Raw genomic sequence first — 27,942 nt, 5'->3', positions numbered from 1 at the left:
TATATATGTGCATGTTATAAAATCAGTACTTGGTTTTCAAGGAAGGAGGGGTGATACTTACAGAACTTACTATTCATAACTTTTACCATGCTTGTAGGAAGTACAGTCTGTATCCTCTGCTGTATTTTAAGTTGGCTTTGTAGCTGATCCTTTAATACAATCCCATCATATATGGTATCCTTAGCTGTTCTTATGAGACTGGTATTAGGATTCACGTGGTAAGTAGGGTGGGGTAGGAAGAGCCTGCAAAAATTTCACCTTGTTCAAATGCAACTTAATTCCAATCTGCTCTAGCTGTGGGATCAATCAGTTTAAGAAAATCCTGTTTATTTTTTGTAGACTAAGCAAAACCATGTAAATTTTCTTTTTTTAAGAGTACTTCATGCTCAGTATGGTGAGCTGATTCAGCCAAGAAATGGTTCAGTTGATGAAACTCCCAAAATGTCAGCTGGTCAGATGCTTTTGGTAGCCTTTGATGGAATGTTTGCTCAAGTGGAAACTGCATTTGGTTTATTGATTGAAAAGGTATGGATTTGTTCTTTTCAGAGTACTCTGAGTCAGGAGTATGAAAGTTTTGTAAAAACGAAACTGATTATTTCCTTTACATTGCTTAGCTAAACAAGATGGAAATACCTGTTGCTTGGCGTAAGATTGACATAATTAGGGAAGCCCGCAGCACCCAAGTTAACTTCTTTGATGACGACAATAATCGGCAAGTTCTAGAGGAAATTTTCTTTCTGAAGAGACTGCAAACAATCAAAGAATTTTTCACACTCTGTGGTACCTTTTCTAAAACATTGTCAGGTAAATAAATGTTATCAAATATTCAGTATTGCTTTCTCCACTTCTCATCCCATGTCCTTTTGTGAAGAATGTAAAATGATGGTTGCTTTTACTGTAACGTAGCCTTTCATATATGGCAAGTATGCTGAAATTAAATATTAATTCTTGTAATCTTGCTGGCCTTATAAGTCTGATAATATTTGTCTAGATGCATCAAATGTTTATAACAAAAATACTATGTCTTTCCTTTAAAAGGAATCAGTTCGCTTGAAGACCAGAATGCAGTAAATGGACCTGTTCAAATTGTCAATGTGAAAGCCCTTTACAGAAACTCTTGTTTTAGTGAAGACCAAATGGCCAAACCAATCAAGGCTTTTACAGCTGACTTTGTGAGACAGCTTCTCATTGGCCTTCCAAATCAAGCTTTGGGACTGACTTTGTGCAGTTTCATCAGTGCTTTGGGTGTTGATATCATTGCTCAGGTAGAGGCTAAAGACTTTGGAGCAGAAAGCAAAGTTTCTGTGGATGACCTGTGCAAGAAAGCTGTGGAGCACAATATCCAAACTGGCAAGTTCTCGCAGTTGGTCATGAACAGGGCAACAGTACTGGCTAGTTCGTATGACACAGCATGGAAGAAGCATGATCTAGTGCGCAGACTTGAAACCAGTATTTCATCTTGCAAGACTAGTCTTCAGAGAGTACAGTTGCATATTGCCATGTTCCAGGTAAGACTACACCACATGTTAATTCTCTCCAAATTATGTCTGTGGAAAGTGAGCTTTAGTTGCTGTGTCTGAGCACAAGAACTTTATATTTTGTCGAATGAGCTTTAGAGTATTTTAATGGACTTGATAAAGTATTTTGGTTTTAAATTGTTCTGTAAATTCATAAGGAAAAAGTGTTACACCTAGCTTCTTTTGAAGACTAGCTGCTTTATAAGATGCAACTGTGGCAATGTGTAAATCTTTTTTGAATGAATATACGTAACTTTTTTTCAATAACTGTGAAGTAATTTATTAGAAAATAAAGTCAATCACTGGCTTTCTTACTAGCGATGTTGTCCCATTCTCCCCCTTTTTTCAAACAGGCTATGACTTTAAGGGAGGAGATTGCTTAAATCAGAGGGTATGCATTGCTGGATGTCGTCTTGTACCTTTACTTCAAATTTTTAATGCATTGACTGTCTCCTTGCTCTCCACTGTTGGCCTTGTGAAAAAATAAATAGCAGTAACTATCCTGAAAATGAGGCTTTAGATAAATGCCATTGTGTATCTTGAACTGTGTGTTGGTATCCAGTTGTATTTTAGTTATCATTAATCTTCATTTTGTAGTGATTTGTAGGTAAGGCTTTCTCCATGTCAGTTAATAAACCATTTTATAGGCTGGTAAGCAAAATTGTCTTGGTTTTAATGCATCACAAGTGAACTGTTTCTGAATGTTGATGGGTTTTCCTTTAGATCAAGGAAATGTGTATAAATCACTTCTAGTAAGTTAATGACCGATTAATGGTACGAATATCTAAGCCAGCAAAACATAGTTTACAGCTACTTATATAACTTAACAGTAACGATTTAGAATTTTTAAGCATGCTGGTAGGCTGACTCCTATCCCTTTTAAAATGCCCTTACTTATAAAGTGTACCAGAGTACTAGAATTACCGCTTGTGAAGCAAAGTATTTTGTGCTGAGCAATATTGATAATCACGTGTTCCCATTATTTTCTTAAAGTGGCAGCATGAAGATCTCCTCATCAGTCGCCCACAAGCTATTTCTGTTACTCCTCCACCTCGTTCTGCAATTTTAGCCAGCATGAAAAAGAAACTTCACACGCTCAGTCAGATTGAAGCTTCAATTGCAACAGTCCAGGTACTGCTGTTTTTGGGAACAGCATATTGGAATGTGACTCTAACACAAACTGCAAAATTATCTGCCGCCTCCAGACCGTTACCTCTCTTGCTATCGAAGCACAAATTTAGTGGTATTTTCACTGATCTCTTTCAGTCTGTCTGATGTATACTGTTACATTGTTTGATTTTGCTGTCTCGTACAAAATAGTCTCTCTGGAATATCAGTAAATCTGTTTCATGAGCAAAAATATGAATATGTGAAAGTACCTTTCCTTCTGAAGGCTGATCATGCTCCTGTTCTTCAACTTCGTCTGACTTAGATCATCCTTACTATCATTTTACTAGCCAAGTGTAAAAGCTTCCTTTGTAGATCTGGGCAAATCAATTATTCTGTGTGTTAAGGTTTCTGTGTGCTGTGGTTGGCTCAGCTTTTTAGACTTTTGGGTATCAGTAATATGGAAAGTTTAATTGTTTAAAATAAACACTGCTTAGCTTCTTGATTTTAATTTCCTGTTTAGTTGTGAAGGTACTGTTTGTAATAATTTTTTGAAGATTATTTGTAAATTAATTCAGGACTCCTATGATTTTATATAATTTTTAGTCTAGAAATGTGATTACTTTTAACTTGCTTTTGTATTTTTTTTTCTGGTGCGTTAATCTAGACAGGTGACTATTTTCATAACAATCAAATCCAGTTGTGATGTGTGCTGAAAATAAACCTTTAAACAGCATAAGCTAACATTAGTCAATCATGAATACCACTTATATATATGGGTATAAGAATGTGTCTGCCTGTGTTATATATGCATAACTGTTTTTCTAAGTTAGGCTTAAGATTATATATATCAGTATGGATTGTCTATATCTATGTATTTTTTTTTTTCTTCCTCAATGCAGGAGAAACTAGCAGCACTTGAAGCAAGTATTGAGCAGCGTTTAAAATGGGCAGGAGGTGCTAATCCTGCGCTGGCACCAGTCTTGCAAGATTTTGATGCCACTATTGCTGAAAGAAGAAACCTTGTGCTGAAAGAAAGTCAAAGAGCAAGTCAGGTATTATACATAAGTACAGTACTGTTGACTTGATAAGTGTGTTCACTCTTCATTTCCTACTTGAGAATTACATAGAAGATATTTTTCCTTCTCAGCATCTAAAGAGCAGACATAGATAACCAGAAACTTCTGGGAATCCCACTTTAAAAGTAACGTGAATAAATTCTGGGAGAATTGCTGCAGGCTTGGATGACTCTGAAATGATACTGCTACTATAACAGAGCAGCTTTACTGCTCTATTTAAAATTCTTCCTTCTAAGGACGCGGAACATATGCAGTTTCTGTAACAGACAGTTTAATTGGAATAATTTATCTCACTTTTGCTTTGATTTTTCAGGTCACTTTCCTCTGCAGTAATATCATTCATTTTGAAAGTTTACGTACTAGAACAGCAGAAGCCTTAAATCTTGATGCTGCATTATTTGAACTTCTCAAACGCTGTCAACAAATGTGCTCATTTGCATCGCAGTTCAACAGTTCAGTCTCTGAACTGGAGCTTCGCCTCCTTCAGAGGGTGGTAAGTAAAGGTCAAAGCAAAATATGTAACATTACAGAATTGCTCTAATCATGAGTTCTCAGTTTTGTCTTTCATTCTAAATTAATATTATGTATACCTTCTAATGGGTTGCAGATTACAGAGTTTATTCCATCAGCTGCTAAACACTTGGCAGTAGCATCTACACAGTAATTGAATTTTATCGCTGGATACAGATACAAAAATGTTTGTTATTTTTAGGGCACTGGTCTTGAACATCCTATTGGCAGCTCTGAATGGCTTCACTTGGCTCACAAGCAGTTGACCCAGGAAATATCTACGCAGAGAACAGTACAAACAGAAAGAGAACAGCAAATAGAAACAGTTTGTGAAACAATTCAGAATCTGGTGGATAGTATTAAAACTGTGCTTACGGGTCATAACAGGCAACTTGGAGATGTCAAACATCTACTGAAAGCTATGGCAAAGGTATGCCTAAAACGTTGTTAAATTTATTGCTCAAACCCGCGTCAGTATAGTTTAAGAAAAACAACACTTGTAACTATGTGCTTTTTAAAGTATCTAGAAACAGTGAAATGTGCTCATGCATATAGAGTTCAAGATATAAAATCCATTTCATCTCTAAGAATTCATAAAGCTTTATTTCTAGAGTTAGGCTAATCAGGCTTTGGTTGTATTAAACCTTTTTTCTCATTTTGCCGTTGAAACATTTTCTTTGTGTTTACAAATCCTCCTGGTTTTTAATCAGTAAAATATCTGATCTTTTTGAAATTCATTTTCTTGAACTCTAACTACTGAAAATTATGGTTATTCGTAGTCAAATGACAAACTGAGGGGCTGAAAAGGCTAAGAAATGCTCAGCTCTTTTCTCTTAGCCAAAATATAGCTAATAGTTAACCTTTTTGCACATCTTTGTTACAGGATGAAGAAGCAGCTTTGGCAGATGGTGAAGATGTTCCTTATGAGAATAGTGTTCGGCAGTTCTTGGGCGAATATAAATCATGGCAAGATAACATTCAGACAGTTTTGTTTACATTAGTTCAGGTTATGGGTCAAGTCCGCAGTCAGGAACATGTTGAAATGCTACAGGAAATAACTCCCACCTTGAAAGAACTAAAAACACAGAGCCAAAGGTAAGAAAGTCACCTTCTCTCAGGTGGAGGCATTTTGCTTATCTACTTGTATGTAGCAGAAACACAGCATGGGGGGGGCGGGTGGGTGGGTGCCTGTTTGGTGGTTGTTCTAGAATGCAGAAATCTTTTTGCAACATTTGATGTAACTTTCTTTTTGAGTTTTCAAAAAGCCAAGTGGTTGCATGAATATTTATCAAGTCCATTATGTTTCCTAGTGTCTACAATAATCTAGTGGGTTTTGCATCACCCTTAGTCACGGATATATCAAATGAATGCTCAAGCCCAACGTCAGCTGCTACATATCAGCCAACTTTTGCTGCAGGTAATACCTGAAAAACTACAAATATTAAAACATCAGGAACTGATATTAGACAGGGCATCATAACTTTATTAAATTTTAAAACACAGACAATCTGTATAAGATCATCAAAGTCTGTAAAATTCAAATCATTTAGCATACAATACTGAATGACTGCTTGATCATAGCCTTTGAATAGCCTTCAAGATCTGGATTCACTCCACAAAAACCGAAATACATGGAACGCATTGTCACATATATCACCTGAACTGTGATTTCCGTTGAAATTAGTATTAAAATTTATGGTGACTTCGGAATTAATCCTGAAACCCTACAAATGCATTCATGTTTGCACAATTTTCATTACTTTACAGTTAAAAACATGAATAAAATTTCTCAGGAGCATGGATTTCTTTCTATTTAAAGGATTATTCTACTGTTAGTATTTGGACTAAGTGCAGTTTCCTGATTTCTATCAAGAACAAGAATTGCATTTTATAACCGCCACACAAAATTAGAGAATTAGAGGATAAGAGAGCCCATAAAAATTCACTTAATGTAAATGTTTTGCGATGGAACAAAACCTCTTATTTATGAAGTGAAAGAAATTAGAAAATGGAAAGACTGAGGAGAGAAGAACTGGTGCAGAGCTTAAAATACAAGTTAAAACTGCATTTGTACTGAAGTACTGATAGCTGCACTTGATACATGTTTAATTGTGCTTTTTCTTGCATCTATAATATATTATTTTGAATAAGTGCTTTTAAACTTTATTTTCAGCTGTACGTAGCAATACAGGGCAGAAAACTCAGCCAGAGGTGATGTCGCAGAATGCAAGAAAGTTAATTCAGAAAAATCTTGCCACGTCAGCAGATACTCCTCCAAGCACAGTCCCAGGAACTGGCAAAAGTGTTGCCTGTAGTCCCAAAAAGACAGCCAGGGACCCTAAAACAGGAAAAGGTAAATACAGGGCTTAAAAAAACCCAAACAAACAAAAAACCAACCAAAAACCCCACCACTGACAACAACAAAAAACCGCAAAACACCTCAGTGGGCTTCTGTGCAGGAACGTAAAATTGAATTAATTTTATTTTGTACCTTTAGCTGTGCAGGAAAGGAATTCATATGCAGTTAGCGTGTGGAAGCGGGTCAAAGCCAAGTTAGAGGGCCGAGATGTGGATCCCAACAGGAGAATGTCTGTTGCTGAACAGGTGAGTTGAAAAAGTTGCAGTACTGGTCCTTGCTTTAAATATTTGGTAGTAAGCACGTGCGTATGTATGCTGAAGGATGCCTTAAAGACTAAAATCCCATTGTGAATGGGGGGTCCCTTTTGAGATGTGATTTATATTCCAGTGCAAATCAATGTATGCTGCTGCCTTGTATTGCTGCATTCATTTTTTTTTTTTTTATAAAATGCTTTTGTTTTCTATATCACAGATTTATATAAACTCATGAATTGGATAAAATTGCCTTTTGTGTATCAGTAAGCTAACATTTGTTACACAGCTGTTGGTATCCAGGGAGAACATGAGATCTGTACAGCTGTCTAAAGGACAGAACTCGTCTGTGTTTACTAGCATAACACAACCACGCTCTTGTCTCTGGGAAACTGAGTCACGGGACCTAGATGTCCATGTAAACGTGAGAATGTGTGACTATTTTCAAGATAGGGGCTATGAATGAGATTATACATAATCTTTTTTTGTCCCTGCAGTACAAATTCCTATTTCTTATGTGGAGTACACAAAGTTATGTAAGATTAAGTTTACAGTTACTATAGATTTTTTTCACTGAAACTTTGTATTTGCAGATGACATCCAACAGTAAATTTTAAGATCACTTAAACACTTTTTAGAAATCGAGCTTATTTTTAATTACTTGTTTGACCTTTTTAATAGGTTGACTTTGTGATTAAGGAAGCAACTAATCTAGATAACTTGGCTCAGCTGTATGAAGGTTGGACTGCCTGGGTATGAGTAGGGAGAACGCAGATCAGTCGGTTCAGCGAGGTCAGACATCCACCAGAATCAACTCGGCCTCAGGCATCCGTAGCCGCACCACAGTCGGTGGTGATGCATACTGGGGCTTAATCTGAGGAAACCTAGGAAATCTCGGTGCACTGGGAAGTGAATCCTGCAGGATAGCTGCACTCAGGGATACGCTAAACACAATGGTCTGCAACCCCCACGGTCAAGGGTGAGAGCTCACCGCTTGAACAACACGGTTTGTCTTTCTGCTACGGAAGAACTGCAAACGTGTCTGGGGGTTAGCTGCAGAAAGAAATCGGGATGCTACAAGCTGCAGAGTGATTTGGAACTCAATTCCACCTGACCCTGTGAACAATTCAGGAAACACCGAATCCTGTTCAAGAAAAACGGAAAAAATGGGGCCATGAAGAAATCACAGCAAGGGAAGAATTGATGCATTCAGATTCTTGTGGCAACAGTGCTGGTTGAGTCGACCAGTTAGTACGGAAAAAGGCTACAAAATGTAAACTTCAGAAATGGACTGAAAGCAAAGAGCTGTACATCAGATACACGCTGCATTGGAAGAACTTCTGAGATAGAAGAAAAAGCCTTTGTTCTCTTCTCCCTTTCCTCTTTCCTTTCTCTCCTCCCTCCCAGCCTCTCCTTGCATACACCCTTCTTGGCTTATTCTTGTAGGTTAGGCGTACTTCCAATATACCTTTTATTTCAATCCTTCTACTTCACAGCTTAGTCAAATTAACAACGTAAATTTTGTTTGCTAAACAAATTTTCCAAAAGCACTGAAAATATAGAACATCAATGATTGCTTATGAGTTGGATGGTCAAATGCAAAATGTAATTTTGGTTATTTTAAAGTCATTTCTGTGATTCTATTATGTACAGTTTCTCAAAATTGTCACTGTGCATTTAAAAGTAATGAATCCTACAGGCATTTGATTTACTGTGCACTTCCCTCTGCTTGCAGTGTACACTTTTTTGTAATTCAAATTCTCCCTCCAATCTCATCCTACTGTGATTGCTGTAGTTTCTTTCGTACGACGTAGCTAAGCCAATGTAATCTTTACCTTTTTAAAAACCAGGATAGAGTACCTAGTAGAGTTTTACATTGTTGATGACAGATAAACAATAAAGTGATGTTCTGGTGGAGGTAGAGTGATATGCTTTTTACTTCACTTTCCTAATACTTTTAGTTTACACTTGTAAATTACAGTGCTTCAGTTCACAGGGGTATACATATAATCCAGGAAATGAAGGACTCTCCAATTTTTGTTCAACTAGATCTGTAAAGATTTCTGCAAAGTAACTTTCCTTTGCCATATTATTTCTATAGATGGTTGTTCAATAGTGCATCTATAGTGAACCTTCCACCAATGATTTCTGTTTTTTTTAATCAATTCTGCACTCAAAGTGTGATTATGGTCAGAAAAGTCTCTGTAGAAATGGCATCTTCTTACTTAGATCGATGTCCCGCTTGTCTGCTGGTTGTCTAAAAGACTTCTTGCTTCCTTTTTAAAGTGGGACACCTTTAGGAAAAGGCAGCTTCCTTTTCTTAGAGCAAATAAACCTAACACAATTCAGTTATAACTACAGAATCTTACAGGTGCTGACAGCTAAAGCAGAAACGCACACTGGCATTCTCAACCCAGAGAGATTTGTGTAGCTATGTATAAAAAGTTTCTGTTTTGTAAACTGGGTGAATTCATTACGCACAGTTGCTGAAAAATTATAGATGTGGGAAGATCCTTTATGCCATTTTAGTCACTTTTCAGAGTCAAAACACACTTTAAAAGCATTTTTTCAATCAAAATGTAAGTATTAAAGGATTTGAGCCAAGCCCACTACTGGCATAAAATTCATTTAATTGAATGGATTTGCAGCAGTTCATCTGAGTAGAAAGCTTGGCTAGTAATTTTCAGTTGATGTAAATTAACTCCAGGTGTAAGTAATAGAGAAACTTGTATTATTTTCAGTATTTGCACTATGCTAACTGCTCTGCCTCCTCAGTAGGTCTTAGAATTCACTTTCTCCTCTGTTGCCAATTTTTCGCGGACATGCACTTTGAAGTACAAGAACTTTCAAGAGACACACGGCCTTTTGTGCATTCTGATTGCCTGATTAACTCTAGGGAAGTCACAGGCTTTACATCTAATGATACCCGTGCAAATGCATTCCACTGCCGTTGCTTCCTGAACCCTCTGCCACGCCATGCATTGCCAGAAAGAAGGTGTTGAATGTTGCAGTGAAGAACATTCATATGCAGAACAAGGCACTTGACGCTGTCAGTCCTTTTTATTTTTCTCCAGCTAAAAATTACCTTACGAACAATCTGTTTGGAGCACCATAGTAGCAGGAGTGTATTATACATGCTGTTTTATTTCTTGGAAGCTGGGGGGAAGGGAGGGGTAATGCACTCACCTGTGGCTCATGTATTATACCTCTGCTATCCAGAAATGAAACACTTGTGTGGAGGTGGGTTCTTACTGCGTAATTTAATAAAGTTTTAAAAAAAAAAAAGAATATGTATTCATAATTTCCTTCTATGCAAAACTACTTGTGGCTGTGAAAATTACAGGGGAGAAAAAAAAACGCCAAATACAAACAAATACAAAACAAATCCCAAATTTAGAGCAGGATTCTACAGAGACTTAAATTTGTGTAACTAATGTTGAGGAGACAGCTCACACTCTTCGCTGTTAGTGGGACCGTCAGCTTTTGTGTGCTGATGCATTTTCCTTGGTAAATGTTGACAACATGGCAAATTGGTAGTCTTGGTTAAACCCAAAATGCAGATTCTCTGCATGCATCTTGCATATTAAATAAGACTGCATTAGTTACACTGTCTTTTAAAAGATAATGTGTTTCTTATAAAGATATAAGGTTACTTCATTTTTTTTCAGTAAAACTGAGAGATTTACTTTTTTCCTGCAGTAAGACAGACCTAGAATAATGCAAATCTAGAATCAAATCTTTGTAAATCACGTACAAATCAACTGAAGCTATAGAAGTCAAACCGTTCAGCTGATGGCAAACTTTTGCATGATGCTCACCTGCAGTAAATGTTAACCAAGGGATCCTGCTATAAACTAATTTCTCAAAGTCAGACTGAAAGTCTGCTCATCAGTTTTAAGATGTAACCCCCTTCCAATTATATAGGCTAGGGGCTGAGATGCTCTTAACCCTTTGAAAATCCAGTTACTAGTTTGCCTCTCTTCCTGTGCCCCTTCGCAAAGGCTCTGTAAAGCCAGGATGTGAGCACTGCTCTGCCAAATGGGTTAATGGGATGTGTTAAACAAACTGGAGTCATTAGTGGTGTCTTAGATTATTTTGGTGGAATAATGGCAGTGTCAAGTTAATATAACTGAAATTGAAATTATAACAGATGTGTACAGTTAAGTTATTTTGGTGCTTTGCAGAAGAGACTTCATGGTCTGTTTTTCCTTTGTGACAATTAGTTTTGCCTTCAGTGATTAGTCTATTTAAATAGTAACATATTTTGTCTGTAATTTTTCAAATATCTGTAGAAGACTTGAGTCTCCCATATAAATCAGACATTAATTAGAGGGAGAGAGCTAGTTTTCCAAGGAAAAATGAATGAGATGTGTATAAAAGCACTGGCGACCCTTAACGCTAGTGCGAGGTGACCTTGCCGGGGAAAGGAGAGTGTTTCACTGCACCAGCTCCGTTGTGGGAATTGCAGCAGCCTTCAGCCCGGCCCTGTGACACCACACAGTGCTGTCCACCCTCTGACAGACCAAACTGATCAAATAATGTTTATACTGTTACCTGCTTTGTGATACCTGAATGAAAAGGATCATATAAAAATATGACTTCAGAGATACTGGAGGGGATTGGAAAGGTTAAAGCTCTATTTTTTTAAATGCTGCAGTCCTTAAGGTTAATTTGCTTCAATTATTCATCAGTGTGTTCTGTGCCCGGTACATGTGGCCATCCCATTTTAGCACACTCAAGTACTTCAAAGATTTCTTTGGTTCCCCCCACCCCTTTTTTTTTTTTTTGGCAAGCTTTTCCTGAAATTAGCAGACACGCCCCTTCATGCAGTAAAGAAAGGGACTAAGAAAGAAGTTCAAGATGACACCCACCATCCATCTTTTGCTTTCTTAACACAATACCCAATTATTGCACACATATATGGTTTTTTCTTTAGTGGAAAATAGTTATTCATGAGTATACTGTTAATGTTTTAGTTAAAGAATTTCATGGGATATATAGATATTGCATAAGAGTAGTGTTGTATGTACTTAAATGCATAGCTGATCAGAGCAATTTTGCTCTCCATCAGACTAATTTTTTAATAGCATAAGAAAAAAGTTTGAGATGCATTTATTCTATTAGGTACGATGAATGGGTGGAGGCTTAACATGTAAAATTTGTGTTTCTGTGTCTGTTCTAAGCGCACAGAGCAATTAAACTGCTCCTTTCAAAGGTGCTTTGAAGTTAGCTTGGGCATTTAATTTTCTGTGCATCCGCTAAGAGAGAATCTCAGCGTAGGAAGAACGCATCACGTTGCAGCATGATCTGTGTCATACATTGAAGCATACAGAAAACAACTGGCTTTCTATAGCTCAGGTAACATATGGGAGGTGATTAATAGTTTTCCACACTCTAGCTACTGCTATTACCATTCTCTGCCTTCTACATTAGGATTCTGATTTTAACAACCAAATTTATAAACATATACATGTATATGTATACACATGCATCTCTCTGTTTTACATTGTGCTTCAAAAGGCCTGGCTGCTGAGGGAGGGGGGTGTTGAGTAGTGTGGCAGGGCCCCACACTGTCCTGCTCTCTGCAGCACGATGGCCCATCTCCTCTGGTGTTTCTGGGCAGTGAGGGCATCCTGCAAGGTTTGCTTTTCCCTCTGCCCCTCTGAGGTACAGAGAAATGCTTAACATGAGGGAACTGCGCTTCTGCAGGCCCTCTAGAATAGGAGAAAAGCTGTAGGGGTAGACTAGCTGGAAGATAATGAATCCGACAGTGGTTGGAGACGATGGAAATATCTTCTTTTTTCATTGAGCGGTGGCTCCTGCAGGACGCTGCAAATACTCCGGGGAACAGCAATGCATCATGCTTCTGCGTGTGTCTGTACTTCCTCAGAAGACTGATCGCATTTATTGGTGGCATCACTTCCTTCTGAAATTAGCTTTTGTTTGAGCTTTGCTGTGGTGCAGTTATGGATTTTGAGGGTGGACTCCATCATTTTTAAGTGCAAAACGGTACACAAAAAATACTCTTAGCTTTTAGCAACATGTAACTGAACTTGAAAGTTGTTCAGCAAAGTATTCTTTACATACAATCTTGAATGAGTCTGAAAAGCACTCTGTACAAGATCAAACAATTCAGTACAGACATGTTTTTGCTTTTACAGTATCATCTGTAGTCCTCTTTTTCCTCTCCATCACGCTGGTGAGCCATGCTGGAAAAGTATTGCGGTTTTGGTGCCAGAAATTGTTTTCTTTGCCCTCATTTTGGAATTGCATTACATCCTAGGGATTGTGATTAAGCTCATTAACATGTGTTACAAACATTTAGGCAGTTGAGTCAGAAAAAATATTTATACCCTAGTGCTTTCTCCTGTGTTTATTCCAATGCTGCTACAGCTTCTGAAAAAAATATAGCAAGTAGTTGGATGGATGGTAATTATGACAGGTAGGTGAGGCAGCGGTGGTGTTCAGAGCTGGAGAACCTTCCTGTGAAGCTGGGAGTTGTTGCATCGGTTTCCTGTGTGGTAATTCGGAAATCCCGTGCCCGTGGGTTCTGCTGTCCACAGCTGACACGCTGGCTGCGTCACGTCGGTCACCTGCAATAAATACATTCCTGTGCTGGAAAACCAGCGAACTTTGAGTCAAAGCAAGTTAGTTGGTGAGCGCCTCCAGTGCCATGTCATTTCAGCAATAATGGGCTATCGACTGGCCTTGAAGCATCCCTGAGCAGGTGGCCGTTTAATTTGTAGGACATGTAAACATACGATGTATGCCAACAAAAAATAACTTTTTTTAGACAACACATAATTGTCTACTTATTTGCCTCCTAATAGTCACACGTTCAGGTTATGTGGGTCAGGCTTTTGAAAATAAAAGCCTTATCCTTGACAGTCAACGGCGGCCGCCACACCTCCACCACCCCCCGCCTGGGGCCCGCCCGAGGCTTCCCCGGCCCAGGCTGCGCCGCCGCCCCGAGCAAGACCCACGGACCCCGCCTCAGCCGCGCCCCAGCGCCCGCTCACTGTCGCAGTCGCATTGCGACGGAAGGAGGGGCAGGAGGCGCGGAAGCCCCACGCTCATTGGGCGGCTGTCTCTATTCGAATCCCGCCAGCCAACCGGCTGGCGATAGGGTGCCGGAGGAGCTCTGGGATTGGCCCGCGCTGAGTTTCGAGAAGGCCAATCAGAGTGCGGAGAAGGGCTGGGAGGCTATAAAAGGTGGCGGCGCGGCGGGGGCGGCGGCGCGAGGGTCGAGCAAGATGGCGGAAGGTGACAACAACAGCGTCTACCAGCTGGTAAGGGCGGGCGGCCCGGGCCGGTCGCCCCTTCTGGGGCTGGCGGCGGGGAGGTGCTCCGCCTCTCGGTGGCTGGGGAAGGGCTGGCGGCCGCTCGGCCCTGCCGGTGCTGGGGGAGGCGGGGGAGCCAGGCCTGCCCTGGCGGTGGCTGGCGAGGGCCGCTCGGCCCCGAGCTCGTGAAGCGCGGGGGAGTGACCTCCCTGCGCTCGCCTTTGCTTCCCGTGCCGGGATCGGCTTGTGCCTTGGGGTCTGGCTTTGACGAGGCCGCTCTGTGTGCCGTCCCGGGGAGCGCACGGCTGCTGCTCTGCTGCTCGCAGGCCGGAGCTCACAGCAGCGTCTGGCCCTCCCTGATGTGCAGGGCTTGCGCTCAGTATTGGTGTCGTTGTGTTTCAACATCCTTTGGCTGTGTTGTCAAATGCCTCAACGATGGAGGAGAATGGCAGGAGCTGGACGATTAGCCTAACAAATACGTCAAGGGTGGGCTTAAATACTTGATAAATACACACATCCTTATATTTATTTGCTGTAATGGTAAACGGCTACTGTGCGATGTGGGAAAACCATTGCAAAAACATGTGAAGGGGTTGACATGGGAAGCTTTTGAGTGCATTATTGATCAAGAAGCTGTAAAGCCTGGGAGGTGCAGAGAGAAACTGCCAGTAGCGCAGAGGTGGGAGGGAGGTTCAAATTTCTGCAGAAAAAGTGTGCGGAACTATATTGCTAAAAATACTTGCAGGATTGGGAAGGGATGCCCCTTTCGGAGCAGAAGTTCATATCTGTGGAAACTTTGTTGTTTGATTAATGAAAAACACTTTTGATGGATAGGTTCTGGAATTAAGTGGTGTTGACAAAAGCTGACTTAAGCTTTCTCTACCTGGCCCAGTGGGAAAACAATCTACCATAGTTGTCTTCTAGGCAGACAGCGGCAGACTGCTAGTAATAACACCGTTCTGTTCCAGTCTGTTTCCCATTAAACAGCCATTGGTTGTGATGTTAGATGCAGACAGACAGAGGTAATAAAGCAAAGCAGTTTGCTGTAAAATGGCTTCGGGAGAAAGGCAGCTTATTTTTTCCCCAAGTGACAGTTTGTGTTCATAACATGAAATAGATTTGATAACTGGAAGGTGTTCAGCAGCATGTTGGATAGTTTTCTACTCCTCCTCCCTTTTTTTTTCTTGTCCTGAACTGTAGTTTTCAAATAGTTTCCAATGGTACCACACAAGCAAACTGTGCTTCACCATGGTAGCTGCGCTCAGCTGTCCTTGTTATTCTGCTGCTGTCAGGCTTCTCATTTGAGGTAAGGGTAGCACACAGTGGGGAATCAAACCTGCTCTGCTATCTCTGCACAGCACATGGGCAGGTCTTGATGACTTTTAACCTCTTACTACTTGGGCAGTGATAAGTTCTGTTGTTGGTTACCTGAGTTTTGTAACCTCTGAGATACCTTGTCCCTCTGAGGGGAAACTGTTAAGCTATGTTGAATATGGAACACCTCAGGTGAACTGCTTAGCAAGCTGATGCCAGAGCAGACAGGGCTCCTTGTGGAAGATGTGTGGGGAGGAATGCAGGAATAATATAGGAAGAGGAGTTTAAAGGCTGCCTGATCGCTGTCTTGGGCAACCTGTGGAAAAACTTCCTTTGCAGTCCAAATGTGAACAGTTGGGTGACTTTCCTCTACTATGGAGTCTGAATTTTTATCTGTCTTCCACATAATAAAAAATTGGTGTTGGACAGCAACTAGAAAGCTTCAGTTTAATGTGGTAGAGTTGCCTTTGAAAATACATATATTTTAAATAGTTCTCATGTTGCAGTTTTCCAGATGTTGCCACTGAAAACTAGAGAGGCTTTAGCTAGACTTTAAAACTTGACTTTCTACTAATCTGGGGGGAGGGAGTACTGTAAATAGGGACTGGGGGAAAACACTGTGGCAAAATCTGTGAGGAGGTATCCTTTTGTCTAATAACATATGGTGCTACTTTGTTAGGATCTTGACTATTTTAACGTATCACTGCTATAGTGAAATAACTTAGTACAAAAGTTACAACTTTTTTAGTAATTTAATCACTCAGGTTTGTGACTGGAGTCTTTAATTATGACACTTTTTTTTAGCTACTTCGAGTGTGGGAATTAATTTCATACTTTGGTTAGCAATGAAAGAGTTTTCTTCTCTTTTATGTAGGCTTCAGAAACTGCTAGCTTGGAAGAGCAGTTGCAAGGATGGGGAGAAGTGATTTTGATGACCGATAAAGTTCTTCGCTGGGAGAGAGCCTGGTTTCCTCTGGCACTGATGAGTGTTGTTTCCTTTTCTTTTCTGTAAGTAGCTTGTGGAGGGAGCCTGGAACACCACTGCACTTTCATGGCTGGTAGCAAACCTATTAAGCAAATTAGTAAGACGTCTTTAAAAATCTAATATCTTACTCCAGGTTCTGTTTCTGAATGTGTGTGAACTTTGTTGAAAAGAAAACCCTGAAGTATTGAGAACAGGAAGTGACACGAGTCACATCCTGCTCAGAGGGGTGGCAGTGCTTTCTGCAGAAGCTGTTTGCCAGCAGTGGCTGCTGTAGTTTTTTACCATGCTCAGCTGTATGTTCTTCACTGGTGTGTTCGTATTCTGCCCTCATCCTTTGTATCCTGCTTCTTGATCAAATCTGGTTATCTTCTTTGGCTTTTTCCCCCAAACCAACAGCAATATCATTATGGAAAACTTGTTTCCATAGGGCAAACTTTCCTATTCTGCATCTTTGGTGTGGAGTTTAGGATGAGCTCAATTGGTTTTGTACAACTTGTTTTTTTTACATTCTTTGTCCTCTCCTTTGAGAAAGGAGGCAAAGGAAAAGCTGAAGGTAACTTCCAGTCAATGGGATGGGAGGATGTTGCCTGTCTCTGGATTCCAGATACAGAACTGGCTTGCTGGAGGCACTTGTACGTGCTTTTACGTAACATGGTAGTAGTCAAGGTGACCCCAACCTGCCTTGTACAGATAAGTGTCCACGCCAGCTGTGGAGTTTGCCAGTTGCATGTCCTTTTGGAGGAAGGAGAAGAGGGGAGTTACAAAAATAAATGCTGAACCAGGTGAGGCAGGGATAATTGGTCTTCTGCCTAATACAAATTTTATGGTCTTCAAGGGAGGTGAGGAGGATGAATTGAATGATCAAATGAAACTGAAAAGTAACTTTTAAAAGAAGTGACTGCATGAACTTCAGGGTATTCTGTTATAAATTCTGTGATTATAGCAGGAAAGATCTTGTGTTGAATAATACTTTGAGGAAATGGAACTACTTTGGATTCTGAATTGGTACTTCACCAAAAGTGAGCTTGAACATTCAGCGCAGTAGCACTGTGCCAGATGTATAGAAAGACTGGCCCTGCAATGGACTGTGTCATTTCTTTACTTTTATTTCTTCAATGTTCAGGAAGTTCTGTTAAGTGCAAATAAGTAGCACGGGGTACAGCTCAGTGTTAACAGACACTTAGGAGATGAGGTAGTTCTTGTCCAGTACCCGTACTGCTGTATTGGGGTTGTGGCACGTTTAATATGCAAAGGGACAACAGTGGCCTAATGGGAGATTTATGGCTCCTTGTCCAGAACAGGTATGGTTAGCTCTCACAGGTGAGACACAGCAAATGACAACCCATAGTGGATCCTAATTCTGTGACTGACTTAAGAACCAACAAGATTAGAGCTTTCACTCTACCTGGTTATTTCATATGTTCACTCACTCATCCTCCTCCCCTGGTTGGTGTTAAGTTCACTAGATGTCAACTTCTGAGAGAGCAATAATGATGAGTTTTAATTAAACCTGTTTTTAGTAGTAGGAGGAGCAAATTTGAAATTTTTTTTGAGGTTGGGCAAGAGGGTGGGTCCTACTGTTTTGAAGTCCTGAACCAATCTGAAGAGGTGACTAAATATGTCTAGAATTTAGCAGTCTGAGCATCCAGAAATCATTCTGTCATCTTCTTTCTGCAGGATGATCTACTACTTGGACCCATCAGTTCTTTCAGGTGTCTCCTGTTTCGTTATGTTCCTCTGTTTGGCTGATTATCTTGTTCCTGCTCTTGCACCTAGAATCTTTGGTTCTAATAAATGGTAAGGAAATCTTGAATTACAACAGTTTCTTGAGTGTAAATGAATTATGAACTTGTATCAAAATGAATATCTGACTTGTGAAAATCAAATGATTACTTTATAGAGTCATAGTAAGAAATCAGTGATCTCTATAATATATGAAGTGAGGACACTAGTAAGGTGTCCTTTGTTCTTCTTTTTCTGAAAGATAACTCCTACAACATATCTTTATTGTTCATTCTCTTGTAGAAAAATAAGATTTTTTTGAAGGAGTAGGCACATTCTTTGCTCTTCATTAAGGATGCTAGTTAGTTCTGCTAAACTAGTTTTTAGTAATTAATGGATAATAGATACTGAGAACTAAAATTATGAAGAAGAGTATTGGATTATGTGTTTGGAAAGAGTGGCAGTAGTAAATACAATGAAGGAAAAGAGTAATGCAAAGAGTATGAATGCGATCTTAAATGATTGAAACAGATTTGAAGAAGGGCAAGCTTATATAAAAACAGTAAGCTGGAGAAGAACCTTATTTAAACTAAATTTCGAGTTAAAAGTCGATTTTAGTGTATCTGCTTTAAGATGACTGGTGGATAAATGTTCTTGTCTAATAATGAACCAACGTAAATGCCAAAGTAGTACATACTGGTATTAGGTGCGTATTACTTGTGTGTATCACACTGGTATCAGATTAAAATCAACGGTCTTCTGGTTTGGATGTGGTTGCTCTTTGGGAGTCAATTTAAGAGAGTCAGTGTACAGAAAAATCACACGGGCAGTTGCAATACAATGCTCAATAAAGATAAGGTATAAAACTAAGTGAAGCAAATGCCAGGATAAGTACTGGATACATTTTTACTGATGGAAAAATCCCATGGGAGATTTTTTTTTTTAAATTTCAGATGAAATCTTGAATTCTTATTTCTGTCTTTTTTTTAATAAAAGGACTACGGAACAGCAGCAGAGATTTCATGAGATTTGCAGCAATTTGGTAAAGTCTCGTCGCCGAATTGTTGGCTGGTGGAAACGTCTCTTCACACTGAAGGAAGAGAAGCCTAAAATGGTATTGAGTTCCAGGAGTTCATCTCTATTGTGTCAAGATTTTATTTGTTTTATTTTGTCTTAAGTATTTTAGCAAGGCACATGTCTGAATGAACTGGTATTTCAAACCAAGAACCAGCAGTTCTGGCTGTGACTTAGTGCCAGTCACACATTTTATTCAGTTCTGGAGCGGCAAGATAGATGACTTTAAACTTGCAATACTGTGCCATTAGGAGCATACCCTTGATATTAAGGTAAAGTTAAACTGGGTTTCTTTGGATAGGGCAATTCTTTGAAACACCTTGTTTCCAGTGTACACAAACTGTCCAAAAAACTCAGTCTTAGTAATATGTCAACTTAGTTACCTGAACCACTGAGTTTAGTGTCCTGAAAACAGCTTCAGGTACTGTGTGAGGCTGAAGTTGTGTCAGTGGGGATGGCATAGTCTGACTCTAAGGCATATCTTGACAGAAAAGAGCTGGTGTCCTGTAAAACTGATGGTCTGAAAATAAATGAGAACATACAAGTGTGTGGACTCTGTAATCTCAGTTTTAACAAGCCTATGCATAGGTATTGCATGTGGAAGAGCCAGCGAACTTCAAGTTAGTTTTAAATGTTGGAGTGTTGCTGGAATCTGAAGGGAAGGGGGAGAATTCCCCACAGATCTGTGGTAACTATTCCTTTTTTTTTTTTAGTACTTCATGACCATGCTTTTTTCTCTTGCTGTGGTTGCTTGGATTGGACAGCAAGTTCACAATCTCTTTCTGACCTATCTTATTGGTAAGTGTGCAGCATGAAAACCAGAAGTAACTTTTCGTTAGCTGCCTGAAATGGTATGAGGCTGGTAGAAGTAATTTTTGATTGTGTGAGTGTGGTGATTTTTTGTCACAGGGTTATATTCTTATGTTTTCAAGCAGTTAATGGGGCTTAAGGGAAGCAAGGAGTTGCAAGGTGGCAGAAGCTTGTTAAAGGTGTATTAAGTAATTCTCTTTTTTTTTTTTTTTTCCCCTTTCTAGTAAGTTTCTTGTTGCTGTTTCCTGGACTAAACCAGCATGGGATCATTACAAAGTATGTTGGGATGGCAAAAAGGGAGATAAACAAACTTCTCAAGCACAAGGAGAAGAAGAACGAATGAAGACTTAACTGCTGTTCTCTCTTGTAAGAGGTTTCCTTGGGAACAGTTTTGAGAATTAACATGTAATTAAGATAATAGAAGTTGTATTGCTCACTGGCTTTTTTTTTTTTTTTTATTGGCTCCCTGATGAAGTGAAAAAGTCACTCTAGCAGCTGCTGTGGGTTTGTGTCTCTTGCTGTGTGGACTAGGGGTCTGCAGCCTGCAGCTGATCTTATATGGAGGATCCTGACCTTTGATGTATGGAGCTTAAGTGTCTTCACCAAACTAAGAGGTCCCGTGAATAAATACCCCCAACTCAAGAAACAGCAGAGTTGTAATGCGTGGTAGCATTTCTGTAACTGTGTTAGTTTCACTGCTCCTTAATTTGTGGCTACAGCAAGTATGAAGGGCAGTTCTGAAAGCTTATGCTTCTTGAAGGCTTGTTACTACTGATTCTTGGAGGAGGACAATTAGCTGAATAAGAATCATTATAGCTGAGGATGCGTACCCAAAATCACTGCAGAAGGTGATCCCATTGTCTCACTGAATCTATTTGCTTTTTTTTTGGCTGCATATGCCAGATAATCTGTTGAATAGGGGTCTGGAATATATAAATTTGTAGTTCAGTTATTTAGCTGTAGTGTGAACTTCAACTCATTGCACTGAGACTGTAGAAAATGAGTTAAGGTGTGTGTTACCGTTGCAGCTTATTGTTCTAAAAACTGCTGTTGTCATGGAGCCATGTAACATGTTTGGTTTTATGAATGTTGTTGCCTATATTCAAAACCACCTTGAGTATGCTAGGTTTGTTTCTGTAAATAAGCCTGTCTGAATTGTTTGTGCTTTTCTATGACGTCTCCCTCCTTTTTTTTAAGACTGAACCTTTTTTTCTTTAAAAAGCTAAAACCTGTGTTAATGCATTTTAAAAGTTTACTGTTTTAAAATGAACTCTCTTCAGTGTCTATTGTAACTGTTGAATAGGTAAATACAGACTAAAGAGAAACTTCTTTAAGACTTGCTCTTTGTGAATGTACAGAAAATCGTGTAAATGCATCTTTCAGGCAAGAGTGGGAGCTGGGAATGGTGTTTCAGCACCATGTGGTAGTTGGTGTGCGGTGTCCTAACAGGACAACACTTTTTGTATAAAATAGCTCACTGTAAATAGTAAAAGGTTTTTATCAGCCATGACAGCACACTGACAGCTCCTGCTGTGATGTCAGCTGTAGCTGATTAACACTGATAAAAGTGGTGGGTTGTGGACAAATCAGACTGAATCAGTGAAACTTGGGGTAGATTTGAACTGTGGGGAGATGCTACAGTGCCATCTTGAAACCATTATTTGGAAGATGCTGTGCTGACCTGGCACAAGCGGTGGCTGGGGGACACTGTGGAGCTGTCTTTGGGAGAGTTGGGGACGGCCCCTCTGCCCCCACAGCAACGCCGTTTGGAGTGATGTACGTTCCCTGTTAACAGTGCTGGGAGCCGTGTTCCTGCTTTAAGTTAATATCCAGTAGAAACACAACCGGTCTGCTTTGGGGCTGCTTGGCTCACCTCAGACCTTCACCTTCCTCCTGTAGCTCCTCACGGTACGGAGCAGCTCTGCTCTTCTCCACTGTGCATGGCCGTGTTAAAGCTACAGGGGAATCAAATCTATTAGGAATTCCTGTGTTGTGTTCTGTCTTGGGAGAGGGGAAGAGGGGAAAAAAAAAAACCAAACCCACCACCACAATGCAGCGCTGCAGTACTGCTGCTGTGGAGGTGGCGTTTTGGGTTTGGTTTGGTTTTGTTTGGGGTTTTTTTGTGTGGTGTTTTTTTTTTTCCCCCCGTTGGGGGTGGTTTTTTTTTTTGTGTGTGTGTTGTTCCCCCCCGCCCCTCCCCTCCCCTCCCCCGGAAGGCCCAGTGTCCGGTACCGGGTTTCCCTACGCAGCACCCCTTCCCCGGGCTCGGCTGGCTCCGGGGAGCGCGCGCCGCCCTCGCCAGGGCCGCAGGCGTTTGTCCTTCCCGCCCCGCCGTAGCCCCGCCCGTAGCGAAGCGTTCCGGTTGCTATAGGAACCCGGGAAGGTGCGTCGCTCCGGAAGTGCGACATGCCGCTCTCAGCCAATGGGGATGACCGAACCTGGCGCGCGCCTCATCCCGACTGGGACGCCCAATCTCGCGAGATCGCGCGGGGCACCGCGCACCACCTCGCGCCCATGGCCATCCCATAATCCCGCGCGGGCGCCCGGCCTCTTCCTTTTCCGCCATCTTGCTGCACCGGTGAGTGGGGGGTTCTGCTGGGTCCTGGCCGCCATCCGCCGCCTCCCGGCCCCATCCGTGCTTCGCGGCCGCCTCTGACCGCCTCGCCGGCGCCGTGGGGGTGCGCCCGACCGGCTCGGCCCGTTTTGAGCCTCTGGCGTCTCCCCTAGCGCTCCCTGGAGCCTCCGGAGTGGAGGGTGGGGGGCAGCACCCTCCTGCCTGTGGCTCCGCTCTCCACAGAGATGCGGGGCGGGAGCCGAGGGCGGGAGCTGGCGCGGCAGCCAGGCCCGGGCCGGTGCTGTGGGAGGCTACGCTGGGCAGGGCTCGGGGGAGCCGAGGCGCGGAGTCTGTGGGCTTCAGGGAGTGAGGATCGGTCGGCGAGGCCTGGGAGGCGGTAGCGGAGGGCCTGGAGAGTGCGCTGGGCCCTGGGAGAGGAGGCGGCCCTCGGCACTGGGGGTCTGGCTTCAGTCGCCCCGTGGGCAGGAATTAGCCAGGCCTGCTCGTTTAGGGGTCCCTGCCTGAGTGGTAAAAGCCTTCCGGTGCCGCAGGACCTGGTCATCTCGGGAATGGCCCAGCGGCCCGGGTCAGGAGACCTTCGTGTCGGTCTGGCGGTGCACTGGCTCCCTTAGTAAGTGGGGCGACAGTATCGAGTGTTGTCATGCCTTGTGATACTTGAGGGGCTCTTGTCTTTGTCACGAGAGTGCAAGAGTTGATGTCCAGTTTACTTTTCAGAGTGCTGTGTTGCACTTGGATCCTGCAGGTTTTTTGCAGATAAGCAAGCCGAGCAGCCCCTATTGTATTTACTACCATGTATGACCTAGTTTTTGAACAGGGCTAATGCAGCATAATTGGGTTTTAAAGTCCGAAACGATTCACCTGGGAAATGTGTCATGCTGATGAAATGTTGTCTAGATGGTGCTTTTTAACACTTTGTGTGTGCGTGTTGATAAAGCTGTTTAAATAAGTTTGTCAGATTTCGTAACTTGTCATGGTAGTTGTGAATCCTCTTGAGCCTACCCGAGTATGTGATTTGATCTTTTTAGCCTCAGAATGCTTTTTAAGGATTACTGTAACTTTCTATCAGTCTTTAGATCTTTTAGGTCTAAAATTAGCCTTAAAAAAAGTGCGCTGCTCAGTATTTCTGTGCTGAAAAGCTGGTGTATGTAACTGCCTCTCCTCTTTCCCACAGGCACCATGGTGCGCATGAACGTTCTAGCCGATGCTCTCAAAAGCATCAACAATGCAGAGAAACGTGGGAAACGCCAAGTTCTCATTAGGCCGTGCTCCAAAGTAATTGTCCGGTTTTTAACTGTGATGATGAAGCACGGTAAGTCTGGAGTGCACAGCGCTGACTTGTTTCTCATGCATGATTTCTGTGGATGCTGTTGTGTTAAGGTGCTTTTAGGCTGAAAGTAAATCAAGATGCTTGAACTAGTTTTGTCCAAAATAGTTAATTGAGTTGTATTAATGTAGCTAAGTATTATATATTTGACTTGTCTGTTTTCTAATCTTTTGTAGGTTACATTGGTGAATTTGAGATAATTGATGATCACAGAGCTGGGAAGATTGTTGTCAATCTCACAGGCAGACTCAACAAGGTAGGATTTGTCTTCCTGAATTCACTTCTCTAGGAAGGTGTTTAAATGAGACTATATTTTTTTTTATGTTTTTCTGCTCCAGTTCTGAAAGAATTGCTTGTAAAGAAGGTAGATTTTATTGAATGAAAGTAATATGGATGTTATCAGCGGTTATCAGATGTTTGTTAATTTTTCTAGATTCATAATGTTACGGTTAACTAATTACATTTTGGTTAAACTCTGAATGTGTAAGGCACATTTTCAGGGAAGTCTGCTTGCAAGTGCTGTGTGTTTCTCTCTCTTTAAAGGTTTTCTGGCTACTAGTGATTTCTCAGTTTCATTGATGTTTAAGCTGTCTAGAAGACTTGTCTTAAGAGATAGGAACTGAGTTGCTTTCCAGTTGATGTTTAGTATCTGTAGATGTCAGGAAGACAAGCCTTTCTGCTGCCGCTAGATGGGCTTTGCTTGCAGTTGAGGGAAAGTTGAATGTTACGTTAATTAATGCTTTTTAAGTTCCTGGGGCATATGAAATATTCATGTGTGTGTTGGAAATTTTTTAAATGCCTTTGTCTCAAAATATGGAGCTGTCTAGTTCTGTGATGACTTGCTGTGCATCATTGTTTCAAATTAAGTTATTCAATTAAGCTTCATTACTAAAGAGATAAAAAAAATTACTTGGTCAAAACATGTTGGGGGCTGGTTCCACGATGAACAAATATTGCAGCTGAAAATTGCTTCAGTGTAGTAGGCAGAGAATTCTGACACCACCTAAATTACTAGTGTTATGTGTCTGTAATAGTGTATTGTCAGGCTTGAGTATAGTGTTCCTTGAACTCTTCCAGGATAATTTTGTAGGGTGCAGCTAGATACAATGTTTCTGTCAATAGTTGCAGTAAGGGAACTGTTTTTTGGTTCAGAAAAATGTCCATCAGTGCAGGAAATGTACTTCTGATCTTGGATATATATTAAGGTAATTGGAGGCAGTGAGGTAACTGGAGGTGGTAGGAGTGGTCGTGGTTAGTAAGTAGTACAGTTAATTTGAACACTTAAGTAACTTCTATGCATGTTAATTTCTCCCTGTTCAAAATCTACAGGTATTCTTTGCTAAATATTTGTGATGAATAGAAGCAGAATCTCCCTGAGTAATCGCAGGGTTTTGGATGATATAGGATACTTAATCTCTACTGGTTTAAAGTATGCTTTTGTGCTCTCCCAGGTGTAGCCATTAATTTGTTAGTTTACCTTCAGCAGCAGTGTAAGCCACTGTTTAGGAGAGGAGGAGGAGGTGAGGCTAAGGAAATAAAAGCTGAATAGCTGTGTGAGAGTCAACTCAGCGGGGAGGGAGTGCTGTTTCATACTGGGGGTAATGGAGCGTGCTTCTTGGTATTCTGATCTTTTGCTGCCAATTGTTAAATTCTTTTGTTCAGTGAGCTGGAATGACAAATGTACAAATCCAGTTAATAAAGTTCTTCCATTTGTAATGGAATTCTGTTTTATAGTGCGGAGTAATCAGTCCCAGATTTGATGTTCAGCTGAAGGACTTGGAAAAGTGGCAGAACAACCTGCTGCCTTCACGTCAGTTTGGGTAAGTATGGAGAAGATTTAAATCTACGTCACATATAAAAATGCGTTTTTTTATTACACTTTCGTACTGTCTGAATTAGACTCCCCTGACATCTTTCCTCTGATCAGTTTGGAGGTAGATACCAGTCTAAAAATGCGTCTTCCATATAAGTACTCGCTTTAACCAGTTTTAAAGGGGCACTGCTAAGCAGGGACCTGTTTTTGCTTGGCTCTGGTAAATCCTGGTTTCACCATTTTCTACAGTTTATTGGGAAAATAGGATTTTTCTCTTACTCGTTTTGGTTTTATTAATATCCATTTATAGGTGGGAGAGGAGTTATGTAAGTTACCAGGTCAATGGAAGTAGGTTGTACTACTTTAATTTAAACTTCCTGATTGTGTATAAATTGATTAGATATTAAGTGATGAGAGACTTAGAGCTTCTGTTAAACAAACCTCCACAACATAGAAAATATTACTATTGTGCGGTATGTTTTTCCTTCACAAAATTCACTGAGTCAAGAGTAATAAATCTCAGTGCACTGGGGTGACAGAGCTGGAAGAACCTTCAGAGGCTCAGCTAGTCTGTCCCATCAAAGGCAGGATTAACAGTTCCTCGTCATTTCTCTTCTTAAAGCTCCAGTGATAAGCCGCTTGCTTTAGCTGTACCTATGTAGCTTACTAGCGTGTGTTGTCATATTTTTAAGAGTATTTATAGAGTGGTAGGACAAGGGGTTCTCAGACACGAAGCCGTGTGGATGAAATATGCTGATAATCCGAATGTTGGTGTTAGCAATGACTAAGGCTGCTTCAGTTGTCAGTCCAAATCCATAGTCATCTGCATCACTGCACAGTGTTCAAAACACTGAGGGACAAAGCGCTCGGAGCTGAGGAGCTGTCTGGCACCATGGCAACTCTACTGGCTCTGAAGAAAAATACCTGCTTAAAGCAGAAACAGACTTTGTCTGGAAACTGTAGCGTTGCTACTGCTACAACAGCTGAACTGACTTTACAGGAGGAATGTGCAAAAAACCTTCTTGCTGAGACCTAGGCAAATATTTGGAGAACAGAAGCCTATAAATGTCCTTTGTGCGCTGTGGAGTTGTACTTGTGAGAGAAGTTTCTTTTTCATTGTCAGTCTAACCTGACTTAGTTCCGTTAGGCCGAGTCTTACAGATCTTACTGTTGTAATACAAAAATGAAGTTAGTGCTGTCAGCTCTGCACAGGCGTGGAACAAACCGATAAACTGAACATTTGTTCTTTCTCAATAGGTACATTGTACTGACAACCTCAGCTGGCATCATGGACCATGAGGAGGCTAGGCGAAAACACACAGGAGGCAAAATCCTGGGATTCTTTTTCTAAAACTTGTAAAAAAAGAGGATACTAATAAATTGTTCAAATGGACTCTGGTGTTTCCAGTCGGTACTTTAATGATCACTGCCCATGATAGTGCTTGTAACAGACAGCGCTTCAGTAGTGCTCAAGTTCCATCTTTACTGCAGATGACGTTGAGGTTCCACGCCATCCCTGGTCACAGCTTTTATTTCTGTTAATAATACAACATACTTTCAATAATTACCACTTGAATGACAGTTACAGGTCGCTATACAGAATAGCCTCAGCAGGGGAACTCCAACGTTAAGCTACGTACTCAGCTATCACGTGATGGGATCGCCTCTTGGGTCTTAGATACGTGTCTCCATAGTTACAGATATGTGACTCTAAAGTTCCACCTTTTGGCTTAATAACAGAAGATGCCTTGCCAGAAGATATTTCCTGTTTGTGGTTTAAGAAGTTATGAGATGTGGGATTGTGCAGTAATTAAGATGGTTGAAGTTTGATTTCAGAGCACAAACTTGTTCCACATCTTACACTGTAAGGAGTAACTGAGGTACAGGGATGAATAGTTTTTTCTTCAGATTTCCAGTTTGAAAGTCCTTTGAAACATCAGTTTTGGGAGGGTAGATGCAGCTGTTTTGCATGTTCCCATGAAGACATAACTGTTTGGGATTTCTTTAAGTTACTTTTTGGAGTGAGGAAATAAGTGTACCTGAACCTGCGGGTAGTGAATGTTTAGTATTGAATGAGTTGTTGGTCTTTGTGTTGGGCATCTGATGCATAACAGCATAATATACTTGATGCAGCAAAATCGACATGTCTTTCAAAGCAGCACACAGAGCAGGTGCTACAGCTAAAGAGCTGCTTTAAGGTGGTAAGAAGGGGAAGCACATTT

General features: G+C 41.0%; 3 protein-coding genes across 8 annotated transcripts in view; all 3 read left to right on the top strand.

Annotated features, from left to right (window-relative positions):
• Positions 1–10,102, top strand: part of SMG1 (SMG1 nonsense mediated mRNA decay associated PI3K related kinase) — a 67,198-nt gene extending 57,096 nt beyond the window's left edge. For all 5 annotated transcript variants that reach the window (XM_068424166.1, XM_068424164.1, XM_068424167.1 and 2 more), the window contains 12 exons: positions 375–525; positions 615–804; positions 1,039–1,508; positions 2,511–2,648; positions 3,527–3,679; positions 4,017–4,196; positions 4,416–4,643; positions 5,097–5,308; positions 5,524–5,630; positions 6,387–6,566; positions 6,711–6,817; positions 7,505–10,102. In XM_068424166.1, coding sequence (XP_068280267.1) covers positions 375–525; positions 615–804; positions 1,039–1,508; positions 2,511–2,648; positions 3,527–3,679; positions 4,017–4,196; positions 4,416–4,643; positions 5,097–5,308; positions 5,524–5,630; positions 6,387–6,566; positions 6,711–6,817; positions 7,505–7,582 — 2,194 coding nt within the window. In that variant the 3' untranslated portion in view covers positions 7,583–10,102. The remainder of the gene's footprint in view (positions 1–374; positions 526–614; positions 805–1,038; positions 1,509–2,510; positions 2,649–3,526; positions 3,680–4,016; positions 4,197–4,415; positions 4,644–5,096; positions 5,309–5,523; positions 5,631–6,386; positions 6,567–6,710; positions 6,818–7,504) is intronic.
• Positions 10,103–14,045: 3,943 nt separating this feature from the next.
• ARL6IP1 (ADP ribosylation factor like GTPase 6 interacting protein 1) lies at positions 14,046–21,337 on the top strand. Of its 2 annotated transcripts, XM_068423318.1 has the most exons (7): positions 14,046–14,112; positions 16,292–16,425; positions 18,080–18,199; positions 19,121–19,238; positions 19,912–19,996; positions 20,233–20,374; positions 20,484–21,337. In XM_068423318.1, the coding sequence occupies exons 1-6, from the start codon at positions 14,077–14,079 to the stop codon at positions 20,349–20,351; spliced, it is 612 nt and encodes a 203-aa protein (XP_068279419.1). In that variant the 5' UTR covers positions 14,046–14,076; the 3' UTR covers positions 20,352–20,374; positions 20,484–21,337. The 2 variants fall into 2 exon arrangements, with proteins under 2 accessions (XP_068279419.1, XP_068279417.1); XM_068423316.1 differs by having other exon boundaries at positions 20,233–21,337.
• Positions 21,338–22,563: 1,226 nt separating this feature from the next.
• On the top strand, positions 22,564–27,113 carry RPS15A (ribosomal protein S15a). Its single transcript, XM_068423339.1, has 5 exons — positions 22,564–22,586; positions 23,755–23,892; positions 24,084–24,163; positions 25,642–25,727; positions 26,978–27,113. Exons 2-5 carry the CDS (start codon positions 23,760–23,762, stop codon positions 27,069–27,071), a joined length of 393 nt encoding a protein of 130 aa, XP_068279440.1. The 5' UTR covers positions 22,564–22,586; positions 23,755–23,759; the 3' UTR covers positions 27,072–27,113.
• The last annotated feature ends 829 nt before the right edge of the window (positions 27,114–27,942 follow it).

Source organism: Nyctibius grandis, chromosome Z (assembly GCF_013368605.1).
Source record: "Nyctibius grandis isolate bNycGra1 chromosome Z, bNycGra1.pri, whole genome shotgun sequence".
In the NCBI taxonomy this organism is placed as follows: Eukaryota; Metazoa; Chordata; class Aves; order Nyctibiiformes; family Nyctibiidae; genus Nyctibius; species Nyctibius grandis.
Note: the sequence above shows the minus strand (reverse complement) of the source record. Positions and strands in the feature narration are given on the sequence as shown.

Coding starts and splice junctions, on each gene's coding strand:
- ARL6IP1 (XM_068423318.1), top strand. CDS start 14,077: ATGGCGGAAGGTGACAACAACAGCGTCTACCAGCTG. Junction 14,113..16,291: donor ACAACAGCGTCTACCAGCTG/GTAAGGGCGGGC, acceptor TCTTTTATGTAG/GCTTCAGAAACTGCTAGCTT. Junction 16,426..18,079: donor GTTGTTTCCTTTTCTTTTCT/GTAAGTAGCTTG, acceptor TTCTTTCTGCAG/GATGATCTACTACTTGGACC.
- RPS15A (XM_068423339.1), top strand. CDS start 23,760: ATGGTGCGCATGAACGTTCTAGCCGATGCTCTCAAAAGCATCAACAAT. Junction 24,164..25,641: donor TCACAGGCAGACTCAACAAG/GTAGGATTTGTC, acceptor TCTGTTTTATAG/TGCGGAGTAATCAGTCCCAG. Junction 25,728..26,977: donor CTGCCTTCACGTCAGTTTGG/GTAAGTATGGAG, acceptor CTTTCTCAATAG/GTACATTGTACTGACAACCT.